The sequence below is a fragment of the Gopherus evgoodei genome, chromosome 4 (genome assembly GCF_007399415.2).
Source record: "Gopherus evgoodei ecotype Sinaloan lineage chromosome 4, rGopEvg1_v1.p, whole genome shotgun sequence".
NCBI lineage: Eukaryota > Metazoa > Chordata > Testudines > Testudinidae > Gopherus > Gopherus evgoodei.
Genome location: NC_044325.1, coordinates 105,027,690 through 105,052,024, shown reverse-complemented (window position 1 = coordinate 105,052,024; position 24,335 = coordinate 105,027,690). Strand labels below are relative to the sequence as shown.

General features: G+C 44.6%; 1 protein-coding gene across 3 annotated transcripts in view; it reads right to left on the bottom strand.

Moving 5' to 3' along the window:
* The window catches only part of RIC3 (RIC3 acetylcholine receptor chaperone), a 34,483-nt gene extending 12,781 nt beyond the window's left edge, over positions 1–21,702 (bottom strand). For all 3 annotated transcript variants that reach the window (XM_030560437.1, XM_030560439.1, XM_030560438.1), the window contains exons 1-3: positions 21,402–21,702; positions 5,914–6,128; positions 2,180–2,255 (exon numbers count right to left, since the gene is read on the bottom strand). In XM_030560437.1, the coding sequence (XP_030416297.1) occupies positions 2,180–2,255; positions 5,914–6,128; positions 21,402–21,537 (427 nt within the window). In that variant the 5' untranslated portion in view covers positions 21,538–21,702. The remainder of the gene's footprint in view (positions 1–2,179; positions 2,256–5,913; positions 6,129–21,401) is intronic.
* Positions 21,703–24,335: the final 2,633 nt, after the last annotated feature.

Here is a 24,335-nt window from a genome sequence, read left to right as displayed (position 1 = left end):
TGAGAAACTGTCCCTTCTTCAAAACGTTTACAGTCAGGGCCCAAATTCTGCAAAGATCCTGATTCCACAAAACATCTGCTGAATTTTATGCACTGTGAGTTTTCAACCTTTTGTACAATTGAGGCCTAAACAGACAAGTAGACACAGGGTAGGAAGGTGAACAAAGGCAGAGACAGGTAAAGTGAGATCCCAGGGTCACAGAGCAGGTTAATGATAGAGCAAGGATTCAGGTCTCTTGAATCCCAGTCCAATGATCTATCCACTGTGCTGCCTCCCCTCTGACTAGTGATAGATTCTTTAATAGGGTGGCCAGGTGCCTGGTTTTTGACCAAAGAGGACCTGATAGTGTCCAGTCAGTACTACTGACTTGACAACTAAAGTCCTGTTATTGAGGGCAGGGGAGGTGCCAGGTCATCACCTGTGCCAGCCCCTACTCAGATGCGGTCACCTCCTACCTGTGTTGGGTGGCTGCAGCTCCCAGCCCCAGCTCCGCAGGTGAGTCCCTCCCAACCCAATGGGGGGGGGGGGGGATGGAAAAGGAGCAAAGGGGGGAGGCGGGCCTCAGGGAAAGAGGTGGAGCCGGAATACAGATGGTAGAAAACAGAGTCAACCGATATTTAACACTAATTTCTGTGATTCTATAAAACATGATGTATATTTATGTCATGATTATCATAACAATATTACCTGAACCTTGCGATAACATTGTCTTTTTAATAACCTATCAAGTATTTGTGTTTTCTATGAGAATCTAGCCAACTAAATAAAATACATTTAAATGTTATTACAAACAACTGCTCATCTGAGCTTTACAGCTAATATATTAAATTGGCCAACAAATGTGTATATTTAGAAATAGGCAGATTTGTTATTTCATTGGTATTGTGACCATCAAACTTGGGGAAAAAGAAACAGTAACAGCTGGGTGGAGGGCGGGGGGGAGAAGCTGGCTGCTTCCTTTACCTACACATATCAAATGTTTCAGCAATTTAAACACTATGACAATGGGAAGAGAATGTAACAGACAGCCTGGTAACTGCCCAGAACATACACATCAAGAAAAGGCATTTAGCTGTGAGAACTTTGCTTCCCAGCTTTTAGAATTATCCTAGATTGAAAGCTCTTTTTGGAGCTAGGTCCATCATCATTACTATTAATATTAATATTTGGTCTTTTAGCACTTTGGTCTGATCTAAAACTCAACGAAGTCAGCAAAAACTCTCATTGCTTTGGATCAGGCCCATACTCGGTAGTCAAAGTTTGTTCAGTGCTTTTAAAGTGTAAAGTGCTAGCATATACCAGCGCTGACTATTACTACTACTAAACAGGCAAGGTGGAAAAATCATTTTATTTTCTGGAACTCTAAATCATGAAGCTTATTTCTTTATATGTTTTATTGGCAGGTTTCATAAGTGATCATTTTAGGGGCTTGGCAAATTCATTCCACGCTTAAGGGGAGACAGAAACTCCCCTTTCCACTGCTGGCTCCCCCAATCACGCAATTTGCTGAGTCTGGAGGGCCCCATTGACTTTACTTTGCCTACATGCAATGACTTGCAGGATTAGGGCATTATATTGCATAGTGCCACTTCAGAGCTAGGTGGACAGAGGATTTTGTACTTTTCAATGTATATTGCGCTTTTTTTTCCTTTGTAGGTGAAGTGTCCTTTACACTACTAATGAGCACTGATAAAAAAACAAACAAACATTCTTTAAAGCACCATGATATTAAGCTAAAACCCTCACTAAATTGTTTATTCAAGCAGAACAAAGAAAAGGGAACAGACACTTCTTGTACTGTGTTGTGTTGCTCCCATTCTTTGCACATTTCATCTTTTATTGTAAACAAGTCAATCCTTTAAATGTTTTGATTTTAAACATTCACTTAGAAAGCGCTGGAGCAGTAATTTGCTTTACATCATCTCCTCTATCCCACTGCAACATAGAAGATAATGCTTGCTGCTGTTTTTTCCTATTTGGCATTGAAGGTTCCAGAGGTCCCTTCCACCCCTAATAATCTATGATTCTAACAAATTCAGAGAAACAACTTGTTAAGAACTACTATCTCACATCAACTTTACATGGAACAGCAGATTCACAGTGTATCCAGAAGACAAAGACACTGTCCAACTGTATGGTTACGTGGGTAACTCCTAATCCCCTTGGAAATAATACTTACTGATTTTTCTATTCATGTTTCCAGGTATAGAAGGAGATTTCCTCTCCACTGTAGTGGTTTTCCCCTTGGAAGAGAGCTGTAAGTGGAAAAAAATTACTTTTGTAGGAATTTACAGCAACAGCAGTACAGAAGCCACACAGGCATCACACCAAGAAAAGGAGAGAAAGCTAAAATTATGCTAGAAACTAATCACAGAAAATACCACCAGAGGAAAAAACAGATAGCAATCATAAAGAAACTATGGAAACCTAGTGTGACAAAGTTCCTCCTTTACCTTGGTGGGTCCTGCGCTTATTGGCAGATTTGCTCACCTCGGTGATCTTCCCCTCTGGTGGAACCCACAGTCTGGGTCAACTCCTCCTGTGTCTGATCAGGGGCTGCAAGGTTTAGGGGGAACCCAGGCCCACCCTCTACTCTGGGTTCCAGCCCAGGGCCCTGTGGATTGCAGCTGTCTATATTGCCTCCTGTAACAGCTGCATGACAGCTACAACTCCCTGGGCTACTTCCCCATGGCCTCCTCCAAACACCTTCTTTATCCTCACCAGAGGACCTTCCTCCTGATGTCTGGTAATTCCTCAATCCTCCAGCAGCACACCCTCACAGGCCTTGTCTACACCACAAAGTTGCAGTGCTGGTGAGGGAGTTATAGCGCTGCAACTTAGGAGGTGTACACATCTGCAGGGCATCACCAGCGCTGCAACTCCCTGTTTGCAGCGCTGGCCGTACACCCGTTGAAACTGGGGTGTAGAGGATCCAGCGCTGGTGATCCAGCGCTGGTCATCAGGTGTAAACACTCACCAGCGTTTTTCTTGACCTCCGTGGAATAAACAGGTATCCCAGCATACCAGAGGAAGCCTCTCTGGTAATCAAGCAGGTCTCCTTCCCCGCGGTTTGCAGGGGGGTTCGGGGAACGCGAGAGCAAACCGCTGGGAAGCAGGTCTCCTTCCCCGCGGTTTGCTCTCGCGTTCCCCTAACCCCCATGCAAGCAGATCTCCTTCCCCGCGGTTTGCAGGGGAGTTCGGGGAACGCAACAGCACACCGCGGGGAAGGAGATCTGCTTGCACGGGGGTTCAAAAAACACCGGAGCAAACCGCTGGGAAGGAGACCTGCTTGCAGGGAGGTTCGGGGAACACCGGAGCAAACCGCTGGGAAGGAGACCTGCTTGCACGGGGGTTCGGGGAACGCGACAGCACACCGCGGGGAAGGAGATCTGCTTGCACGTGGGTTCAAAAAACACCGGAGCAAACCACTGGGAAGGAGACCTGCTTGCAGGGGGGTTCGGGGAACGCGAGAACAAAGCGCGGGGAAGGAGACCTGCTTGGGGGGGGGTGTTCGGGGAACACTGGAGCAAACCGCGGGGAAGGAGACCTGCTTGCACGGGGGTTCAAAAAACACCGGAGCAAACTGTTGGGAAGGAGACCTGCTTGCACGGGGGTTCGGGGAACACCAGAGCAAACCGCTGGGAAGGAGACCTGCTTGCAGGGGGTTCGGGGAACGCGAGAACAAACTGCGGGGAAGGAGACCTGCTTGGGGGGGGGGGGTGTTCGGGGAACACTGGAGCAAACCGTGGGGAAGGAGACCTGTTCCCCGCGGTTTGCTCTCGCGTTCCCCTAACTCCCCTTGAAGCCGCCCAACAGCGCTGCAGTGTGGCCACATCTAACACCACTTGCAGCGCTGGTTGCTGTAAGTGTGACCACTCTGCAGCGCTGGCCCTATACAGCTGTACTAACAGCTGTAACAACCAGCGCTGCAAAATTGTAGATGTAGACATACCCTAGTCTCAGCTCCTTATGCCTCTTGCTCCCAGCCCCCTCACTCTCTCTCCTCTGGCTCCTCCCCCACCTGACTGGAGTGAGCTCCTTTTTAAACCCAGGTTCCCTGATTAGCCTGCGTTGATTGGCTGCAAGTGTTCTAATCAATGCAGCTATCTCCACTGCCTTCTAGAAAGATTTTAATTGGCCCCAGGTGCCTTGAATAACCTGAAGCAACTGCCATTTGGTTACCATGGTCCTATTGGCATCCAGCGGGGGTGGGCGGGCGAAGGCCGCTCACTTCTAAAGGACCTCCCCCCAGCCTAAGGGGAGGACCCAGAGGTCTGGGACACCAAGTAATTACGGGGGACAACTAATGAAAAAACAGGATCGGGAGTGAGGTCACAGGGCTAAACGAAGGGAATCTGATGGGGACACTGAGCAGAGAACCCCGTTGGTTACCATGGTATTAGGGATTTGTTTAGCCTGGGGCTAACATATCTGTTCCTCAGTACTTTACTGTAGCCATCTGGCCTTGCCCCATCACACTAGCTAACCAAAAACTGCTATGACATATTTATAACAGGTGACTTTTTTTAACCAAAAATAAAGATTAACTGAAAAATATCACAGTTACATTTAAAAACTGTGTACATTACTCTAAAGACCCCAATCCTATAATCCATCTGTACACAGAGACCCACTACTAAAAGGGTTTTTTGGGGGGCAAAGAGTGGCCTTTAAAAATACTGGGGAGTGGGGGGAATTAATGCCAGCCTATTTGCCTCTCTTTCTTTGGCAAAAGTTTTCTGTCATTTATGTCCTTTTCTGGCTTTGCACTAGCACTGTGACAGCAACACAGATGTCATCAGGGTCTACCAAAAAGCGATATGCTCTTTAGTCACGGCCTTTCATCTGTATAAAGGTTGGTTGCTGCTGAACTGTGCTTAACCAGCCTAATCAATACTCCTCTTTCCTGGCCTGCAGGAACACTTCTGCCCTTCTTATCCTGGGACTCTCCTGAGCAGAGACTACCAATTGTTCCAAGTCTCTGGTCAGTGCCTGGTTAACCCCTTGTTCTGTGGGGAGAAGGAATCTGCCCAAGCCGCTTATGCAGCAGAGATTAGGTTCTCCCCTTTGCAGGCTGACACATTGGGTGACTGGAATTAAGGCAATGTCCATTTCACCTCATCTGCTCCCTGGAATTCTGGGAGGGAACGGCTATAACAATCCTGCAGAGGCTGCTCTCCCTCCCCCATGCTGTAACCTGTGATGCAGGTAGCCCATACACTGCACACTTTACACCCCCTGCATAAACATGTAGTATAAGCCTCCACTTTCCATGAGAGTAAATATTAGGCATTTCTGAGTAACAAGTATCCATAAAAAGTTCAAGCTTTCTGAGAAGTGTTTAATCTGTGATTTTTTTTTAAAAAAAAAGATCTTTGGGCCAGATCCTTAGCTAGGAGAATGCCAGTGAAGTTAATGCAGCTCCAATGATTTACACCAGCTAATGATGTTTTCTTTAAATAGTTAAAATAGAGTTAACTCTAGCTCTCAGACTTTGTGGAGAAAAAAGAATTGTAATCAACCCAGAAAACAGTGGGACCTAAAATAGAAGACCTTTGCTGCAACCTAAATGTACATCTACACTGCAGCAGTGAGGGCTGCACTGTCGCATCCCCACTGCTACATGTAGCAAGCTAGTATAGGTACATATGCACAAGGGGGATACTACCCCCACGGCTGTAATGTAGGTACATCCTTAATTACCGTGTTTGCTATTGTGAAAGCTATTATATGGAATACGCCCGTTTGTCACTGTCCCATAAATTGCTGGCTCACTAATTTGTATCCTCTTCTGAGCTGGGTTGAATTAAAAATATTCTTGTCTAAATTATTTTTTAGAACAAGTACAAAGTTAGACTTTTTAGGAGATTTCACAGATGCATCAGTATTTTAAAAAGAAATGTTTATTCTTACCTTATACAGAATGTATAGTATGTATAAAAGGATTCCAAATCCATAAATGGGTATGATCTGCCCCACGAGACCTCTCCCACTGCCACCTCCTCCTCCACCACCCTTGGCCTTTGCAACTGCCTCTGCCAGGTGAGACCTTGGAAAATGAGCACCAGAAGACCTGCCATCGGGGGCCGTCTGGTGATGCATCATTGGTGGAAAACGACTTGTCTTCCCTGAAAAACAAGTTGAAAATTTTTCTTCCATTACTTTTTATTTTTCTGTAAAGACGTGAAATAGTAGTTTGCAGGGTTTGCTTCATTTCTGTGTTCTTGTTTTAAAGCACCACATTTGCATTGATGAAAGTGTAGTGTGCTGAGGATAAAATTGTGGATTATCATTCACAATGTGCAATAGTGTCAAATACGTAATCATAATGTCTGTCCTCATGTTACAGATGGGGAAAATAGAGATGTGGCTAAGGACTGAGATAAACAGATAACTTGCCCAAACCATAGAGCAAGTCAAGGATTAGAACTCAGAAACTCTTACTCCTGGTTCTGTACGCTATAGGTCGCTAAATATACATCTCTTTCCTGGACAGGCCTAATTCTGTTAGCACAGACACAGTGCCCATGTACTCCAAGGAACTCTGCAGGAATCCATGCTAGCAGATCTTGTTGCAGGATTGTGATGTTATTTGGCACATTAAACTGTACTGGATTCTTTACAGCTCACATATTTGTGGTCTTAGTTTAATTACTAATTTTTAATTCAAGAAAGGTGCTGGTTGCACAAAGTATTTACTTACAAAATATTAATGGAGGGATTGAGAGATACAAAAAGCAAGGGAAGTATTTTTGCAGGAGTGGGAGATGGAATAAATTAAATTGGCACTGAATTAAGGGGTGCTTGCCCCAGCATCCCACCGGGCCAGAAACCCCCCATGGCCCTGAGTCTAGGTTATGCATTACAGTGAGTAGAAAGATTGTTTTAGAGGAAATTATGTTTTAACACTGATTAAGGCCTTATTTTAAAAGTTGCTGACTAAGTAGTAGCTTTTCTTTTCCTTAAAGCGAGCTGGGGGTGTGCATGTCACTAACTAAAAAATTTTCAATCTAACGCAGCTCTAACAGTGCTTTCAGAGTTACTATACTCTATTTTACTGAATTATTAAAAGTGTAACTTGTAAGACATAATATCTTATTTCCAAGAGTCTTGTATATACAGTAGGAATGTCTTGTAACAATAGGTTGCTATGCAAACAATTACGATGTCATACACAAAGCACCATCACTTCAGGTGGGGAGTAAGCAGCAGGAGCAGAAAAACTCTTAGCTCTCGTAGTCACTAAAATGCCCTTTATAAAGGCGATCAATTGCAGGGTGGAGGCAGAGGTGAAAGTAAGCTGGTACAGAGGACCAGTAAGAAAAGGAGACTGACTGAGGGAGGGAGAGAGAGAGAGAGAGAGAGAAGCCTGCTCCCTGCATAAGAATAGTTTAAACTCAGCTGTTCCCTGATGGTTCAGCCCCCAGGGCTAGGTTTCTGGCACCCAGCGCCGGCTTTAGGCCAATTCGCCTGATTCCTGGGAATCGGGCCCCGCGCTTTAGGCACCTTTTAAATTTTTTTACTTATCCTGGCTGCGGTCTGCTCCGGGGTCTTCCATGGCCCGGCTCCCCTGACCAAAGCGCCGGCGGGAGCGCGGCTGCCCCACAGCCCCGCTCTCTCAGCTGGAGCTCTGACCAGAGCACCGCAAGCCCCGCGGCCCCACTCTCCTGGCTGGAGCTCTGGTCGGAGCGCAACAAGCCCTGCAGCCCCGGCTGGAACTCCGGCCGGAGCGCAACAAGCCCCGCTCTCCTGGCTAGAGCTCCGGCTGGAGCGCGACAAGCCCCACGGCCCTGGCTGGAGCTCCGGCCGGAGCGCGACAAGCCCCGCGGCCCCGGCTGGAGCGCCGCAAGCCCTGCGGCCCCGCTCTCCTGGCTGGAGCTCTAGTGGAGCTCCGGGCCCTTTAAATAGCCCCCAGAGCCCTGGGTAGCAGGGGGCTCTGGGGGCTATTTAAAGGGCCAGGGCTCCAGCTGCCTCTGCCACCCTGGTCCTTTAAATAGCCACTGGAACCCCGCTGCCCCCATGCATTCCCCAGGGCTCCCACGGCTATTTAAAAGGTCCGGGGCGGGGTAGAAGCAGGGGAGTCCTGGGCCCTTTAAATAGCCCCCAGAGCCCTGGGATAGCGAGGAGTTTGGGGGCTTTTTAAAGGGCCGGAGCTCCAGCTGCCTCTGCTACACCCCCTGCCCTGCCCGCACCAGCCCCGCCCCCCGCTGCCTGCAGCCAGCTTAGCACCCCCTGCCCACAGCCTGCCCCTACCAAACCCCCTGCCCTGTCTCCAGCCAACCCCTGCCACACACCCCTGCGTGAAACCAGCCAGTCCCATACTCCTGTCTCCAGCCAACCCCTGCCACACACCCCTGCGTGAAACCAGCCAGTCCCATACTCCTGTCTCCAGCCCTGCCAACCCCTGCTGCACCCCCCTGTTGCCCTGCCTGAAGCCAGCCCGCCCCACACTACCGTCTCCAGCCAGCCTTGCACCCCTTGCCCTGCCTGCAGCCAGACCTTACCTTCAGTCAGCCCCTGCCCTGCCTCGAACCAGCCCCATGTACACTGCTGCCCTGCAGTTCCCAGGCCAGTAACCTGCACAACTGCTTCAATGAGGGGGGCAGGAAGCAGCGGGAACCCACAAATGCGCACGCCCCCAGGGAGTGGCAGGGACCCACACATGTGAAATGGCAGTCATTAATAACCAATCAACAGCATGTATGATGCAATGTACATAATATACAATTTTATTATTTATATAGTTATGGAAAGTAAGTAATACATGAAAGAAATGGAAGGCTTTTTTTTACACTTTTTTCTTTTTAAGTCATCCCTGCCAGGGCCCCGCTGAAAGTGTTCGAATTGGGCCTCGCACTTCCTAAAGCCGGCCCTGCTGGCACCCTTGTTAATTTCACTCACAGTAGCTGAGGGGAGAGGGTCAAAGGGAGGGTGTGTTTGACCATGGCAGGGGCAGTCCTTTTCTGCCCCCCCCCCCCGAGGATGAGGGGATCTCTCCAATACTAATATACACAACAAATACAAGCATTTGGCTGCACAGCTTAAATCCAGAGCTAATAAAAGCAGGTGGAAGGGGAAAACTCACTGTCACAATGGTTTCTCGGCTTCTTTCTCCCCCTCCTCCAGCCAGGCTGCAGATAAGGCTCTGCATTCCTCCCCCCACACCCCCAGTAGGGGTTCTCCTCTAGGCTCTAGCTTGCAGGAGGGACACTGGCTGAGATGCCTGCTGCTGCTGCCTGCAAAAGAACACTTTAAACTCAGCTCTTCCCTGTGCAGTTCAGTGCCCAGAGTTAGGAGCCGTTTCTGGCATCCTTGTTAATTTCACTCCCCGTTGTTGTTGGGTGTGTGTGACCATGGGGGGCAGTTCTTTTCTGTAGCTTTTCATTCCAATCTATCCTCTTTATATATTGATTTAAACACCTGAAATGTCCTTAGGACATCTGGTGCAATCTCAGATCTCTTCTTTTTGTCCTGCCTGCAGCGTGCAGAGGCTGAAATTAACAAAACTTTCTCTAAATATCTTGTATATTTCATGAAGGCGATTCCAGTTGTCCTTTATTCACCCCTGACTCCCCCCCCTCGCCCTCCCCCCAGCTCCCTCCCTGGCTGGCTGTGGTTTTTGCCTTGGTTACTTACTCCTTGGCAGACCCAGCCCAGCGGCACCTGCTGGCTCTCTGCAGGCAGCAGCCCACAGGGCCACAGGGGCCGGTTGCTGGGGTCACTGCTGGTTGGTGGCAGGCTGCAGCTGCATTGTTTGTGACACATTCATACACATACATACAGTCAGAGGTGAAAGTAAGCCGGTCTGGTCCGGTACGGCATACCAGCAAGAGCAATATGCCGTGCTGGACTGCATTGACTTCCACTGCAGGGATTGAAAGGGCTCAGAGCTCCCCGCCGCTGCGGGCAGCCCAGAGCCCTTTAAATCCCAGCCGCGGCTCTGGTGGCTGGGCTGAGGCGGGGATTTAAAGGGCTCAAAGATCCCCGTGGCTGCGGGCAGCCCAGAGCCCTTTGAATCCCGGCCACGACTCTGGCAGCTGGGCTGCGGCCAGGATTTAAAGAGTTCTGGGCTGCCCGCAGCGGCGGGGAGCTCTGAGCCCTTTCAATACCCGCCATGGAAGTCGATGCAGTCCAGCACGGGATACTGACTCTTGCTGGTATGCCGTACTGGATCAGACTGGCTTACTTTCACCTCTGACTGTACGTATATGTGTATGAATGTGTCACAAACAATGTAGCTGCAGCCTGCCACCGACCAGCAGCGACCCCAGCAACCAGCCCCTGTGGGCTGCTGCCTGCAGAGAGCCAGCAGCTGCCGCTGGGCTGGGTCTGCCAAGGAGTAAGTAACCAAGGCAAAAACCGCAGCCAGCCAGGGAGGGAGCCGGGGGGAAGGGCAAGGGAGGGGGGGAAGTTGGGGTGAATGAAGGACAACTGGAATAGCCTTCATGAAATATACAAGATATTTAGAGAAAGTTTTGTCAATTTCAGACTCTGCACTCTGCAGGCAGGACAAAACGAAGAGATCTGAGATTGCTTCGGGCTTCCCTCAGTGGCAGGAGCTCTGGGCCCTTTAAATCCCTGCCCCAGCCCCACAAAGCTTGGGGTTCGGCCTGGTGGCCAGAGCCCTGGGCCCTTTAATTTGCCCCTGAGCCCCGGGGGGGGGGGGGGCGGGGCTGCCAGCCACCTCTGGAGCTGGAAGGCCCTGGTTCATTTAAAAGCTCTGGGTCTCCCAGCCACAACTGGTTCCCCAGGGCCTTTAAATCTTGAGAGGCTATGCCTCTTCCAGATGAGGCCACGCCCCCCCTTTAGGACTCCAGAGGTAGCGGTAAGTCCTGTAAATTACTTTCACCCCTGGGTGAAGGGGACAGAAATATGTGACAGACAGAACTGTTTTAAATTGATGATTTTTCTACATCTTCCATGAAACATCAACCACCCTTTAAAATCTTAAATTTACACAAAGAAATAAACTTAGAGCTAAAGGGACACGGTCAACTTGAAATCTAGTCATTTACAGAAAACAGAGTTGAAGTGGCTTCTGATATTATGCTTGCCCCTGAGTTTCACTGCCAATTTTTGTAATTTGGCACTATTTTCTTAGTTTTTTTAAAAAAACACTTCCCCATCCCTTTCCCTTACTTTGTGAGGACAACTCCCCCTTCCCCCGCCCCACACAGAGACAAACAACAGAGGAAATTGACTACACAGGAGAAAGTGAAATGATGGAGTTCAAAGTGCTGTCAAATCCACAGTCAATAAAGGGAAACAGATTTTTTTTCCGCCTCCAATCTCTTTCAGCTCTAGTAAATTTTGGGGCCAATAGTAGGTAAAAAAGTAATGAAAAGTAGTTTTAAAAAGCAATTTTCACAAATATGTAATATAAAACATTATTTCATATTTGGTATTAGTTGCTCATAAAAGACTGTGTTTCCCTATTAAGCCCGTGGTGACAGGACAAAGAGAAAAATACAGACACATAAGTATGTTATGTGGCTGCTCATCTCAAAGAGAAAAAAACTTTGAAAAATATCTTGAGTTTTTAAAAAATTAAATTTGCCTAAAGCCAATATTTCAGCCCAATGCCACTTGAAACAGTTCCCTAAAAACCCGCTGATTGTGAAAATTACAACAAACACTCATAAACAGATGCTAGTATCAGTTTTCAGTGATGTGAGTTAATGCTTGTAAACGATACCTGGTTGATATCCCTAGAAAATGAAATCCTCTAGCCACAGTGTATCCCATAATGCTTTATGGGCATATGACAACTGGAGTATGTTTTATGCTACATGTTCTATGTAATTTTTCTATGTAAAGGTTGTGGTCTACTGAATCTATTCATCTTATTGGTACATCTATATCATTTTTGTACTTGAAGTTATGAATATTGGCTGCATACTTGTTTGATTTCTAAGTAAGCTTTGTAAGGCATTTGGTCAATTTCTTTAGAAAGGAATTTGCAAAGTTAAGCGCCCAATCAAGAAGCACTTGAAGAACAATGGATCTTGGAATGCTCCAATTCACATAAGAAGTCTACTTGAGGACGTTCAAGGAAGCATGTGAACCATGGCTGCTACCTGTAGTTCTGAGTCATGCATGGACATGTGACTTGCCCATGAGATGCCAAAACTCTATCTTAGAGCTAGACTTTGCATAGGAGTGAGAAGGGGGTTGCCATCCACAAGAGAAAGTCTATTTAAACCCCTGGGAGACCCCTCCATGTTGTCTTCAGATGGCTAAAAAAAGAGCCTCTCCACCCCCAAGGAGACCTGAAAGGAACTGGAACAAAGGACGGTAACTACAGGAGATGTGAGTGATTGCTGGATCCAGACTAGAAGGAGACTAGTCTGTAAAAGGAAGCTTACTGGGTGAGATTTTTCTTTGTATTCAGTTTCTTAGACATAGACTTGCGTGTTGTATTTTATTTTACTTGGTAATTCACTTTGTTCTGTTACTACTTGGACCCACTTAAATCCTACTTTCTGCATTTAGTAAAACCACTCTCTACTTATTAATTAACCCAGAGTATGTATTCATAGAATCATAGATTATTAGGGTTGGAAGGGACCTCAGGAGGTCATCTAGTCCAACCTCCTGCTCAAAGCAGAACTAATCCCCAACAAAATCCCCAAATGGCTCCCTTAAGGATCAAACTCACAACCCTAGGTTTAGGGGGGGCCAATGCTCAAACCACTGAGCTATCCCTCTCTCTAGCAGTGTTATAGAGGATGAACAATTTATGAGTTTACCCTGTATAAGCTTTATACAGGGTAAAACAGATTTATTTGAAGTTTGGACCCCACTGTAATTCAGACCCTGGGGCTGTGTTGGAGCAGATGGGCGTCTGGCTCAGCAAAACAAGATGCTGGGGTCCTGAGCTGGCAGGGAAAGCAAGGGTAGAAGTAGTCTTGGCACATCAGTCTGGCAGTTCCCAAGGGGGTTTCTGTGATCCAACCCGTCACACACACAACAGCTACAACTTATGCGCTTCCAGCATGAGCTTCCTCACCCAGCTCTGCCATTGGATGTAGTTCAGTTTCCATACTCATTCACTCCTTGACCTCTCTGTGGAGGCGATCAACAAGATTACTAATTGATACCATTGTACTGGGGCTTATGATATGGACAGTCATCCAGGGACAACTGGACTGAGACCACCAGATTTCACAGAGGCTGCTGAGCATCCATCAGACAGTAAAATTTAAATTCACTATTGTCCTGGGCTGGATGCAAATTGACGTTTGGTGAAGGGTTCCAGATTTCATTACCTGCAATGGGTCATTCTAGTTACCCTATTCACATGTTACTATTCACTCATTACATGTTACTTTAATTTCTCCAAGTTCCTTTACACCACCCAAGAGGGTGAATGTTTATTATTATTATTTGCATTCCCCCAACAGCATGCTAGGTGATTTACAAAAAAAATAACATACAAAAGATTGCTGCCTTGAGAGCCTGCAAATCCAAAGAGATGGTGTATGAATGACAGGGCGGTGAAGATGAATATAAAGCAGGTCTGTAGACTGATAAGCAGACATCTTTTTAGTGCCACAACTTTGTCTGGATTAATTTTATCTTCTTTTATTCTCTCAATACTACATATTATTTTGTATACTTTGTCAGGTCTCCTTTCTAAACTATCATCTCAATCTTTTCAAGCTCTCTTCAGATGGAAGTTCTTTACAACTCTAATATTTTTCATTGTCTGTCTTTGAAACTCCACCCCCCACCCACACACTATTTTTGCAACACCTGTTCTGAGAGAGGTGACCATAACAAATCCAACAGCCTGTGTAATGGTGTATCACTACTTTATCTAATAGTATTATAACATTGTCAGTATTTCCCATGCTATTTCTTATGCATGGCAACATTGTTTTCTACACCATGGCTATACACTAGCAGGGCTTTTTATGAGCCATCCACATCGATACCCTCTTCCCTGAGTGGTTACACTTAGTTTAGAACCCAGCACCATGTAGGAGTCGTGGGGTCCTCTGCGCCAACCAAGTTCAGAAATGATGCACTAAGTGGTGTTAGTGTAACACCTGGACAGACTCCCTTAGATTCACTAGATGTACTTTCACCTCTTTTGTGCCAAGAGTCAGTATCCCCACATCACCATATGGTGGGATTAAATCCCCTACTCCAAAAGGTTCATATCTTTCCAGATTAGCACCCAGCAAGGATACAAGAATAGCCTTTGATAGCTAGTCTTAGTTTGCAGGCACCAGGCAATAAAAGACTTCTGCCATCCAGGACCAAAACATTCTTAGAATAGTGTGATGTTACATTCCATATTTTTAATGGAAATATGCTTATGATATGGATATGGTATAACAGACATTTTATGCAAGATGGGTCTTGTAAGGTATAATCGGAAAGGTTATAATTTACTGAATGTGATTATCCCATTTATAGGCATGCATCATTTCTGTATCTAAAGTTAGGAATATGGACTATGTAACAATTACAACTGTGTGTGTATTTGGGAGACACCCACTAAACAATAGGCCATCAGCCTTGTTGGGCCATTAGGAAGAAACAATAAGACTTTGAAGATACTAATCTCTCCCCTTCCTGAGAGGCATCGTGGGACATAGCTATGACACTACTAAGTCAGGTGGTCCAACTGATTTAGTAGTGTCATACTACTAGTGTCAGGTGGTCCAGCTATCAGCTGATACTAAACACCATCTTGGACGTCTAGTAATTTTCTATTAAAAGGAGGGGGAGGTCAGGACTGGGAAACAAAAGATTCCCACCTTATGTAAATCTTATTTAAGGCCGGGTAGTAAGGCAAACAGGACTCTTTCTCCATTACCTTCCTACCCAAGAAGAAAGACTGCTGGAAGTACCTGAAGAGACAAAGGAGTTGAGTGGTGGGCAAGGCAAGGGCTGTAAAGGGAAATAACTGGAACTCTAAGCTACAGAAACTCTGCAACTTGCCTAAAACAACCTTTAGGGTGAGAAATTACTTCTTGAAACTAATCTCTTTAAGATCTTAAGCTTAGTATGTGTGTTTTGTTTTATTGGCTTAGTAATCTGCTTTGTTCTGTTTGCTATCCCTTATCACTTAAAATCTGCCTTTTTTGTTAATAAACTTGTTTTGTTTAGTATTAAACCCAGTTTGTGCAATTTCTAACTGGGGACAAGAAGTTGGGCACATCTTCTCCACATTGAGGGAGGGGGCAAATTTATGAGCTTACATTGTATAGATTTCTGTACAGCACAAGACAATATTATTTTGGGTTTACTTTCCAGAGGGGAGCTGTACTTGAGTTCTAGGTAATTTCTCAGAGAGCTGTTTGCAGACTCTGTGTGATTCTGCAGCTGGTGCATTCTTTCCTGTGTGGGTGTGTGTGCACCGCCAGAGGCCAGAGAGCCTAATTCAGCAAAACAGGGAGAGGGAGCCCAGGCTAGTGGAACAGGCAGGCTCAGTGAAATCCCAGTGCATCAGGTGGCATCCCAGAAGGGGAGAGGGGTCGCATCTCAGAAAGGGAGGAGGGGAGCATCCCATCACAAATAGTCTATTACAATTTTTTTTAAACCAGAAGTTATTAAACTGTCTTCCTTCTCTTTCAACTTGAGCTAATTGAATAGTCTGCCTCAGTAAGATGATGTGACACCATCCTCTTCCCTCCTGCCCCTAACCAAAATACAAATCCTGACAGAGCCCAGATCCACATTCCTGTTCTGTCCCCTTTGCTACCTGAGTAATACTGCAGGATCTAGTCCCCAATACTGGTAGTAAGTACTGCTTCTATAGGTCTCTTTAACGCTTTGAGAAGGGGAAAGTACTATCTCATGGTAGGCTTTATGCAACTTTTTCTAAAGCTTAAAAATATCATGCCATGGCCCTTTTAAATGGTTTTCTAACTCATTCCTGACTAAGACTGTTACTCTCCTGCAGAGATGAATACCAGGTATGGAAGCCTCACACCACTCCTTGAATGTCTTTGCAGTTTAGTTACCCTAAATCAGAGCTTCAGTTACATAATCATAAATACATCACATCACCTTTTATACTAGCTAAAATTAGATAGTAAGGGCAAGCTCCCATTAACCCTGTTAACTTTAGTGAGGCTACAGATTCAAATAAAAGAGGCAAGTGTCAAACAGACATTTGCACTGTATTCCTGTGTGTTAAGAGGTTGAGTTTTCTCTAGAGTGTAGGTGAAATCCTATTTAGAAATTTGACAGCATGTCATAATCACAGCGTTTACTCATCCTAAAACTGATTAAAGGAAGTTTTAAACAATCTACTCTAATTTAAATGTGATTAAGGAAAAGGATACAATAATCCACTTCAAACTCCAAGTGATAACATTCAGAGCACAGTAACAGCTACTTCTGTAAGGATATTGCATGTGGTACAGCTAGCGAGACTCTTTTATTGAGTGTTACTATACCCAGCTTGACTATTTATCAATATCTACACATTTTATTTCTCACTGAGATTAAACTGCTTAAATCATAAAAATGGATTTAAGGTGTAATACAGGATTCGTCCGTAGCTGGCTAGCTGCAAAGTCCTGACTTTTGATATCAATGGGACACACAGGAAGTATATATAACCCACTGTCACATTAAATTTGTAATCCACCTATACAGATCTCTATAATACTTATATGGCTTCATTACAGTAGTATCTGAGTGCTCACAATCTTTAACTTATTTATCCTCAAACGCCTGTGAGGCAGGAAGGTACCGTAATATTATTCTCTTTTTACAAATCAGGAATTGACGTACACAGAGGCTAAGTGACTTGCCTACAATGACGCAGGAAGTCTGTGGCAGAGCACAGAAATGAACCCAGGCTAGCGTCCTAACCACTCCACAAACCGTGAACAACCAAACAGCACTAGTTACACACACACGATGCAGCACCTGGGGTAAAAAGCCTAGGAGTCAGAAGACATAGGGTCTGGTCACAGTTCTGCCACTGGCTTACTGTGTGGCACTAGTCAGATCACTTCCCACCTGTGTTTCAGTTTTCTAATATAAACTTGGCTTACTTTTGTAAAGTGCTTTGAGTTCTAAGGATAGAAAGCATTATATAAGTGCTAGTTGTTAAGTGAGCCTAATATTAAACTCCAAACAATTCCTTTAAAAACATAAATGAGATTTTTATGTTTAACTTTTAACTTCTGAAACGTTAAATAATAAAATAAAAACTCTTCTATATTAATCAAAATATACAAGGTAAAGTTTGGTTTTTTTATATAACTTTCCAGCTATCTTAAAAGTGGCTTCATGATAAATGTCAAGTCCCATGCATAACACAGAAGATCTAGAACAAACCATGAAGGAAGCACCTACTCCGTCAGACGTTCTGCCACTAAATTGCAAGAATAGCAGTGAGATACAAAAACATCCTTGACTTTAGAAATGCAAATACCAGTATCATAAGAAATCTATCTTCAAATTATACTTATGACACTTCCTAATTATGGGTTGCATTGGTACAATTAATTCCTTTCCTTTGAGCTTTTCATTATAGGGAGTAAAAAGAGAACTGTTTTTCAGACAATCATTGAAATTAGGAATTAAAAAAAAAAATAATCAGATCACTCAATACATCTCCCTCCCATTTCCTACAATATATTTTCTCATGTTTTCTCCAGTACAGTTTTATATGTTATAAGCCAGGGTGCTTCTATCGCTTGCTTCTGAGTGACCATTCTACAAGTTAATGCACCTCACTAAAAACTAATGCAGGTTTTCCTGATATTTAATCTAAATTTTTCCTCCAGCCACCAAATCATTTTTATTGTTTTTCTCTGAACACTCGCTAGTTTGCCAATATCTTTCTACTGGGAACTGAATGCATCATTCCAGGCACAGTCAAATCAAACAAAGATCATACCTCTACCTACAGGAGCACAAATTATGTTAACCTTTTTCAAGCCACCTTACGTTAGGAGCTTATGTTTAAATCACTGATCATTAACAGGCCTCTATTTTCTAGGTTTTCAGTTCCCACTAGATCTGTGTTTTGATTATTTTTCTTCACGTGTTAGTTTACATTTTCCCCCCAATATGATTTGTTTTATTTTCTTGACACACTTTATGTCACTTGAGCTATTGCTAATTATTAAGGCAATGGTGAAGGCACAACTATAAATGCTTTTGGTATGACCAAGTGGTGTAATTTCTTCTAAGAATGTACTAGACACGGTATATATTTCTTATATAAACCCGGCTTAGGACTGCTTTTTAGGGAAGGGTTCTTGCTGTGTTCTTAAAAGTTTAAAGTTGAAAAAAACCCACATTAAGCTGTTTTAGGAATACACATATTATAAAATTATGTAGCCAAATGACAATGCACACATTTTATAAGATCAAACAAAAATTAAACACTGCAAGGAGCGGGAGCAGGGAGAGAGAAGATGTAAAGGACGAGATAGTTACCGTTAACAGAAAAGTTCTCACTACGTGGAACCTCCCTGACTGAAGGAAATTCAAATGCTAATTGTCAAGATCCAGTTGCTCAAAAGACTGATTTAAAGTAGAATCTGTTGTACACTCAAAATACAGGTGAATGATTTTGATTTTATTATTATTCAGAATTTTTAATACAGAACTAGTTGCAAATTAACTGCAAATCCATTGCTCAGGAATATTTTTTGCCACTCAGACACAAAGTGTGTGTGGTTTTTTTTTTAAATAACGGTGAATAAAAGGGACCAATGTTCTAAAATACACAGGATGCACTGCTGAAGATTATATTTTAAAGTACTTTTTTTAAGTGTCAGTATAGGCTTTATTCCTCTCCTCTGAGCAATAACTTATTTCAAATGCTTAAAAATATTTGAAGATTGTACATAATGTAAACAGGCACTGCCAATTTAAGTAGATACAAGAGTTTTCAGAAATAAAGTTAAAGTAGCCTTTTGCATAATAGCATAGTAGACATTAAAGATACATCACCACTGCTCCTTAACTCCTACAGTAGTGTGTTTTACTGCTTTCTTAAATGAAAAAAAACTTCTGAACACTGCTTTGCTGTTACAGTAGTTGACATACCCACTAAGTTATAGACTTGTATGATAAATCTCTTTTGGACAATGTCTGATTCTAACAAACAGCAGAAAACTTTAAGCATGCTTTATTCAGACTAGAGTTGAGGCATTTGCTTTATGTTTAAAAATGACATCTGATTGAATTTATAGGGCATTTGAACAAATTGATATTGTACTTACTTTTTAAGAGGACAATTAGTAACAAGAAAATGAATCACAGCTGTTTAATCAAGATTTACTTCATTTTTTATGGAAAAATAAAGTTTAGTCTGTGTAACTGTAATGAAACCACTGCCATCAAATTGAAAAATGAACTATAAACTTAAACTGAAGTTGTACAGCTGACAGAGGTTACATCCTCATCAGAGTAAGGCATCTGTGGTCAGTCCTGGAGGCTGCTGAGCACTGCCCCTGATCTACCAAAACACGAACTCAAGCTTAACTTAAGCATGGGAGTGGCCCTACTGAAGTCAAGTGCTTAGTGCTTTGATGGACTGGGGGCAGAGAGCTCAGCATCTTGCTATCTCAAGTCCTTAACGTGCTACCAAAAAACCTAATACTAGACATATAAGCACATTCTTTCTGCCTTCCATGTTGAAAGTGAGAAGACAAAACTACATACAAAAAAAGCTTGTAAATCTGTACTGACGTCATTTGAAAATATGAATATTTGCAACAAGTTTGGATTTGTGTACCTTTACTATATAAACACTTTGTTAGTCGTCCAGATGCAAAATGAGATCTTCTAGCAAGTTTGCCTTTATAAGAACGTCTTTCAGTTGCTTACAAACGTTATCCCAGGGAGAGTAGAGTTAGTAAGATTATTTAACTATATGATCCTATCGATGCCATAGAACTAGAAGAAAATGGAATTTATCAAAGGTGGTGTACAATGAAATCACCTTATTAAATCCCCATTCCTGCAATTAGATCTGCTAACATGGATTCCTGCCCCCTTGCAGAGCCCCACTGATGAAGATAGGACTGTGCACAAGGGGACTCTCTAGTGGATTATGATTGCATAGTAAGGGGCAAAGAGGTGAATGTACCTCAATTAGCACAACATTAAAAAAAATAATTTCTTACTGTACATAAATAATCCTAACTATATGTCATGTAAAATGTGTTAAGAAAACCTGATATATTGGTAACAAAATCAGAAATAATATTGGAGTAGGAAACTAAACAATGTAGATGATTTAAATGAACTTTTATTTCATGACACTTCAAAAGCAAAATGTTAAAACATAAGAAAATTTCTTTCAAATAAATGACAGAACATAATGAATAAAGGATACTGTAATTTGATCTCCCTTTACATAACTCAGACAAAATTTACTACACACATTAAAAAATTAAACTCAAATGAAACTTGAGAGTTTTGATTAAAAGGTTTTTGTGAAAGAATAAATGTAAATCATGTCAGAGATGGGAACACTGAGCTACTACTCCGCCTCTGAAATTCCACGGTATACAAAAGATCTCTGAAATGAGAACAAGAACAGGTGAGATGGAAAAACATTTGGGTGAACTATAGAATACTTTTCATTCCAGAAGCCACCAACGCATTTTATACAAGCATTGCACAAACACCACCGTCAAAATGAAAGCTGTAACCTTGGGAGAGCAGAGCTGCAGCCAAACAGACACTACACAATACTAGGGGGGGATTTTTGGCCAGGCAAACATATTCTTACAAAATAGTTCAATGAAATCATCATTTCAACTTGCAAAGCTGCAGATCCCATAGTACTTTACACCCATAAGTGAGAAACACAAAATATTAATATGGCTCTATGCCTACCTATAGTAGTATTTTAAACATGGTACCTAAGCTTCTATTACTACCAGCTAATGCAAAATGCTGGATGAGAATTTTGGAATTATAAACATCATCCACTGAAATGCACAAAACGCCTTGGGACAGGCTTTTTGCCATGTTTGTGCAGCACCTAGCACAACAGGGCCTTCGTCCAAGAATAGGGATCTTAAGCGGTAGGTAACACAACTAATAAAATTCTGCCAATTGTGGCTGGGGCCGAGATCTGGCTAGTCCCAGTTTAAGTGGGTTTCCCTATGGTCGGATTCAAACAGGGGGGCTTCGTGCTGGGCTCAGACACCGCAAACCTCAGACACCTGCTCCGTCCCCTCTGCACACAGGGACCTAGAGCGGGCCGCCCACCCCTGCACCCAAGAGCGACACAGAGCGAGGGGCCCTCGGCGAGGAAGGGGTGCGTAGCCCGGGGCGGGGGTGAGGGGGACCAGCCCAGGCGTAGGGGTAGCAGTTCAGCAGCCGAAGCCCCCGATAGGGATGTGACTGGCCGCCACGTCCTTGGAGGGGGCGAGGGGCCAGGCCCCGGGGAGGCCTCTTACCCTCGGGCGGGGCAGGCGGCGCGGTGCCGGGCTCCTGCCTCCCGCCCCGGGACAGGAAGGTCCTAGGCAGGAGCAGGGAGACGCACAGCACCAGGCAGGAGACCATCGCCACCTTCCGGACGGCCGGATACGCCATGGCCGCCCCCAACGGCCGCACGCGCCAGAGACAGCCCGTCCTCCCCCCAACCGACCGGAAACCGCGGACCCCAACGGGACCCGGCAGCGGGCTCCTAGGGTAACAGCCGGGCTGTGGCCCCTGACGTACTTCCGGCGCGTGCTGCCTGGGGAAGGTACAAGCTCAGACTCCGCCTTCCTCGCAAGTGGCTGATCGCCGAGCGGGGCCGAGCGGTGGGAGCATGCGCACTAGCGACGGCTGGGCTGGTGCCGTCTGCTGCCTTGACTGGCCCGGGTCAGCCTGTGCTGCTTCCCGAGCCGAGCCGAGCCGGGGCGGGGAGTAGAGCCAGGCATAGGGGGCGCTCACCTGCACCGGCCGTGCGGGCCGAACCCGCCGAGGGGGCTCAGCTCGACCCAGCCTGGGGAAGGCGAAGTTTCCAGTTTCTTCGGAAGGGTCTTCTCCCGTTAGCGAGCGTCCCTAGCCAGACAGCATCTTCCTGGAGACCAGGGCACCGTGTGCTCCCCGTCTGCCCATTAAAAACTGATCGGCTGGGGCCTAGGTGCTGGGGGGGGGGGGAGTGGCATCGCGTTTGGGTCACTCACTGGAGTAAAACTCGTCACTTTGCTGCTAAATCCCCTGCTGGGGCAACAGCAAGGGGAACCTTGAGGAGTTTTCCTTATCCTACAGGCTTTACCCCAGGAATGAGTGATCCAGCTCACTCCGTGTAACTGGCATGTAAGGTTAATGCGTTATCATAGGCTAATAAGCATCCTTATTATGCTGAATAGCCTATCTAGATATGTAATTTTTTTCACTATACGCTTTTCCTCACTCCCACCCAGAGGTTTGATTCTGCATCTTATGCTAAGAAAGGCAGCAGGATGGTGTATGTGCAACACTAATGGAGTGCATACAGGTCTTAGCAACACATTAAGAACAAAATGCAAAGGGGAAACAGTGCTTTTCAGCAACTAATAACTTAGCCTAACCTAAATTATTCTTTATGAGGATAACAAAAGTCACCTCCCTGACCCTAATAGTGTCCCTCTGCTAAATTTCAAAGAGCAGCTGCAGACACTGGAAGTATTAGATTAAAAAAAAAGAAATTATAATGGGAGATGATAGGCAGCCTAACTGTGGGGTCACTGCTGCACCCCCTATAATATATGTAAGAGAGCACATGATGGTGGGGGTCTGGCCTGAAGATTTTATTGGCAGTTGTGGTTTACAACTTGTTAGTAACCTCACCTTCCCAGTGAAGGCAAGAATGGCAAACACCCTTAAATGACAGTGAGCATTTAAAAATCATTACAGTACTTTTTTTGTATCCTACTATTTATAATGCCAAATTTGCTCAGTAGCAGAATCCAAGTGTAGAGACCTCAAGGAGAAATATCTTACAACACAGCCTTGTAGAAATGGTTAGCAACAGAAATCAGTCACAAAACAAAGGATTCTAGCATGTTCCAAACACCATTGTCATTTGTACCTCTGCCAACTCATCTCTTTGGGCTGTTTGTGTGAAGTTACCTTAGGCCATGGCTACATTGGCGCTTTACAATGCTGCAACTTTCACACTCAGGGGTGTGAAAAAACACCCCCCTGAGCGCTGCAAGATACAGCGCTGTAAAGCCTCAGTGTAATCAGTGCTGCAGCGCTGGGAGTGTGGCTTCCAGCGCTGCAAGCTACACCCGTAGAGGATGTGGTTTACGTGCAGTGCTGGGACCACACTCACACTTCAAAGCGTTGCCGCCGCAGCGCTTTGAAGTTTCAAGTGTAGCCATACCTTTACAAACAGATGACCTGTCAATTAAGTGGGTTAAGAGATTTATTGGAAACAGAGGAAGGGATAGTAAAACAGAAGTGGTTTGCATATCACATCTAGATATACACATCTTATAAGCTTGGAATGTCCAAGGTACAGCAAGAAAATCATTTATTAAATATATATTTCTGGCTATTTGCTCCTCAACCCGCTGCAGTCTTATTTTGGCTGTCCAAAAGAGCTTTTCAGACCTGCTTATCAAGTTCATTGATCCAGGTAAGATCCCTGGTGAGTGAGTTTCTCATCAGGTTGAGAGAATAAACATTTTCACAATTAATGACTGAAATCAGGGGTGTCATCTGGAAAGAATGCAAGGTAATACAATGACCTTTCCCTTCATTCTGGTAACATCCCCTATCTTCCTGGCTCCCAGTTAAGTATTTCAAAGAACACTTTGCAACTCTTTACTTTAGCCATGTTCACTAGTCAAAGCAGGTGGGATTCTAAGGTAATATCCATTGTCCTTGGCAATAGATGTTACATCATGCCTTCTGTCTAGCTGATTCCAGTCTGTATAGTGGCCTCTCCAAGTGACAAGAATAGATTTTTCTTGCTATAAATCCATCAGATATATTTACTGTGAAACATTGTGGACAAACCCCAGAGCCTCTGTCAGTATGATACAATAGTATGGTGTTCAGGTCCAATATTTTGTGAGCAAGGCTAGCAAGTGCTCTATCCCTTTGAAAAAGTGAGATTTTCTCTTTCCAACAGGCACTATAAAACTCATGTTTCTAGTTCTCTGATATGTTGCAGGGGATCAGTACTTAAATCTGTATCTCAGCAAGTTAGAGGGAGAATTATGCATGTCCCTTGCCCACCTCCTTTCCATCTGCTGATCCCCATCTCTAAGTCTGGGGAAGAACAATGCAACAGAGGTGACACTCTCCCCTTTTACATCCCCAAGCTAGGATGTAACCAGGTTCCCCCTGGTGCTTCTGGACACAACTCATCCAGTTGCAGATCTCCACTAGTACAGTAACTCCTCGCTTAA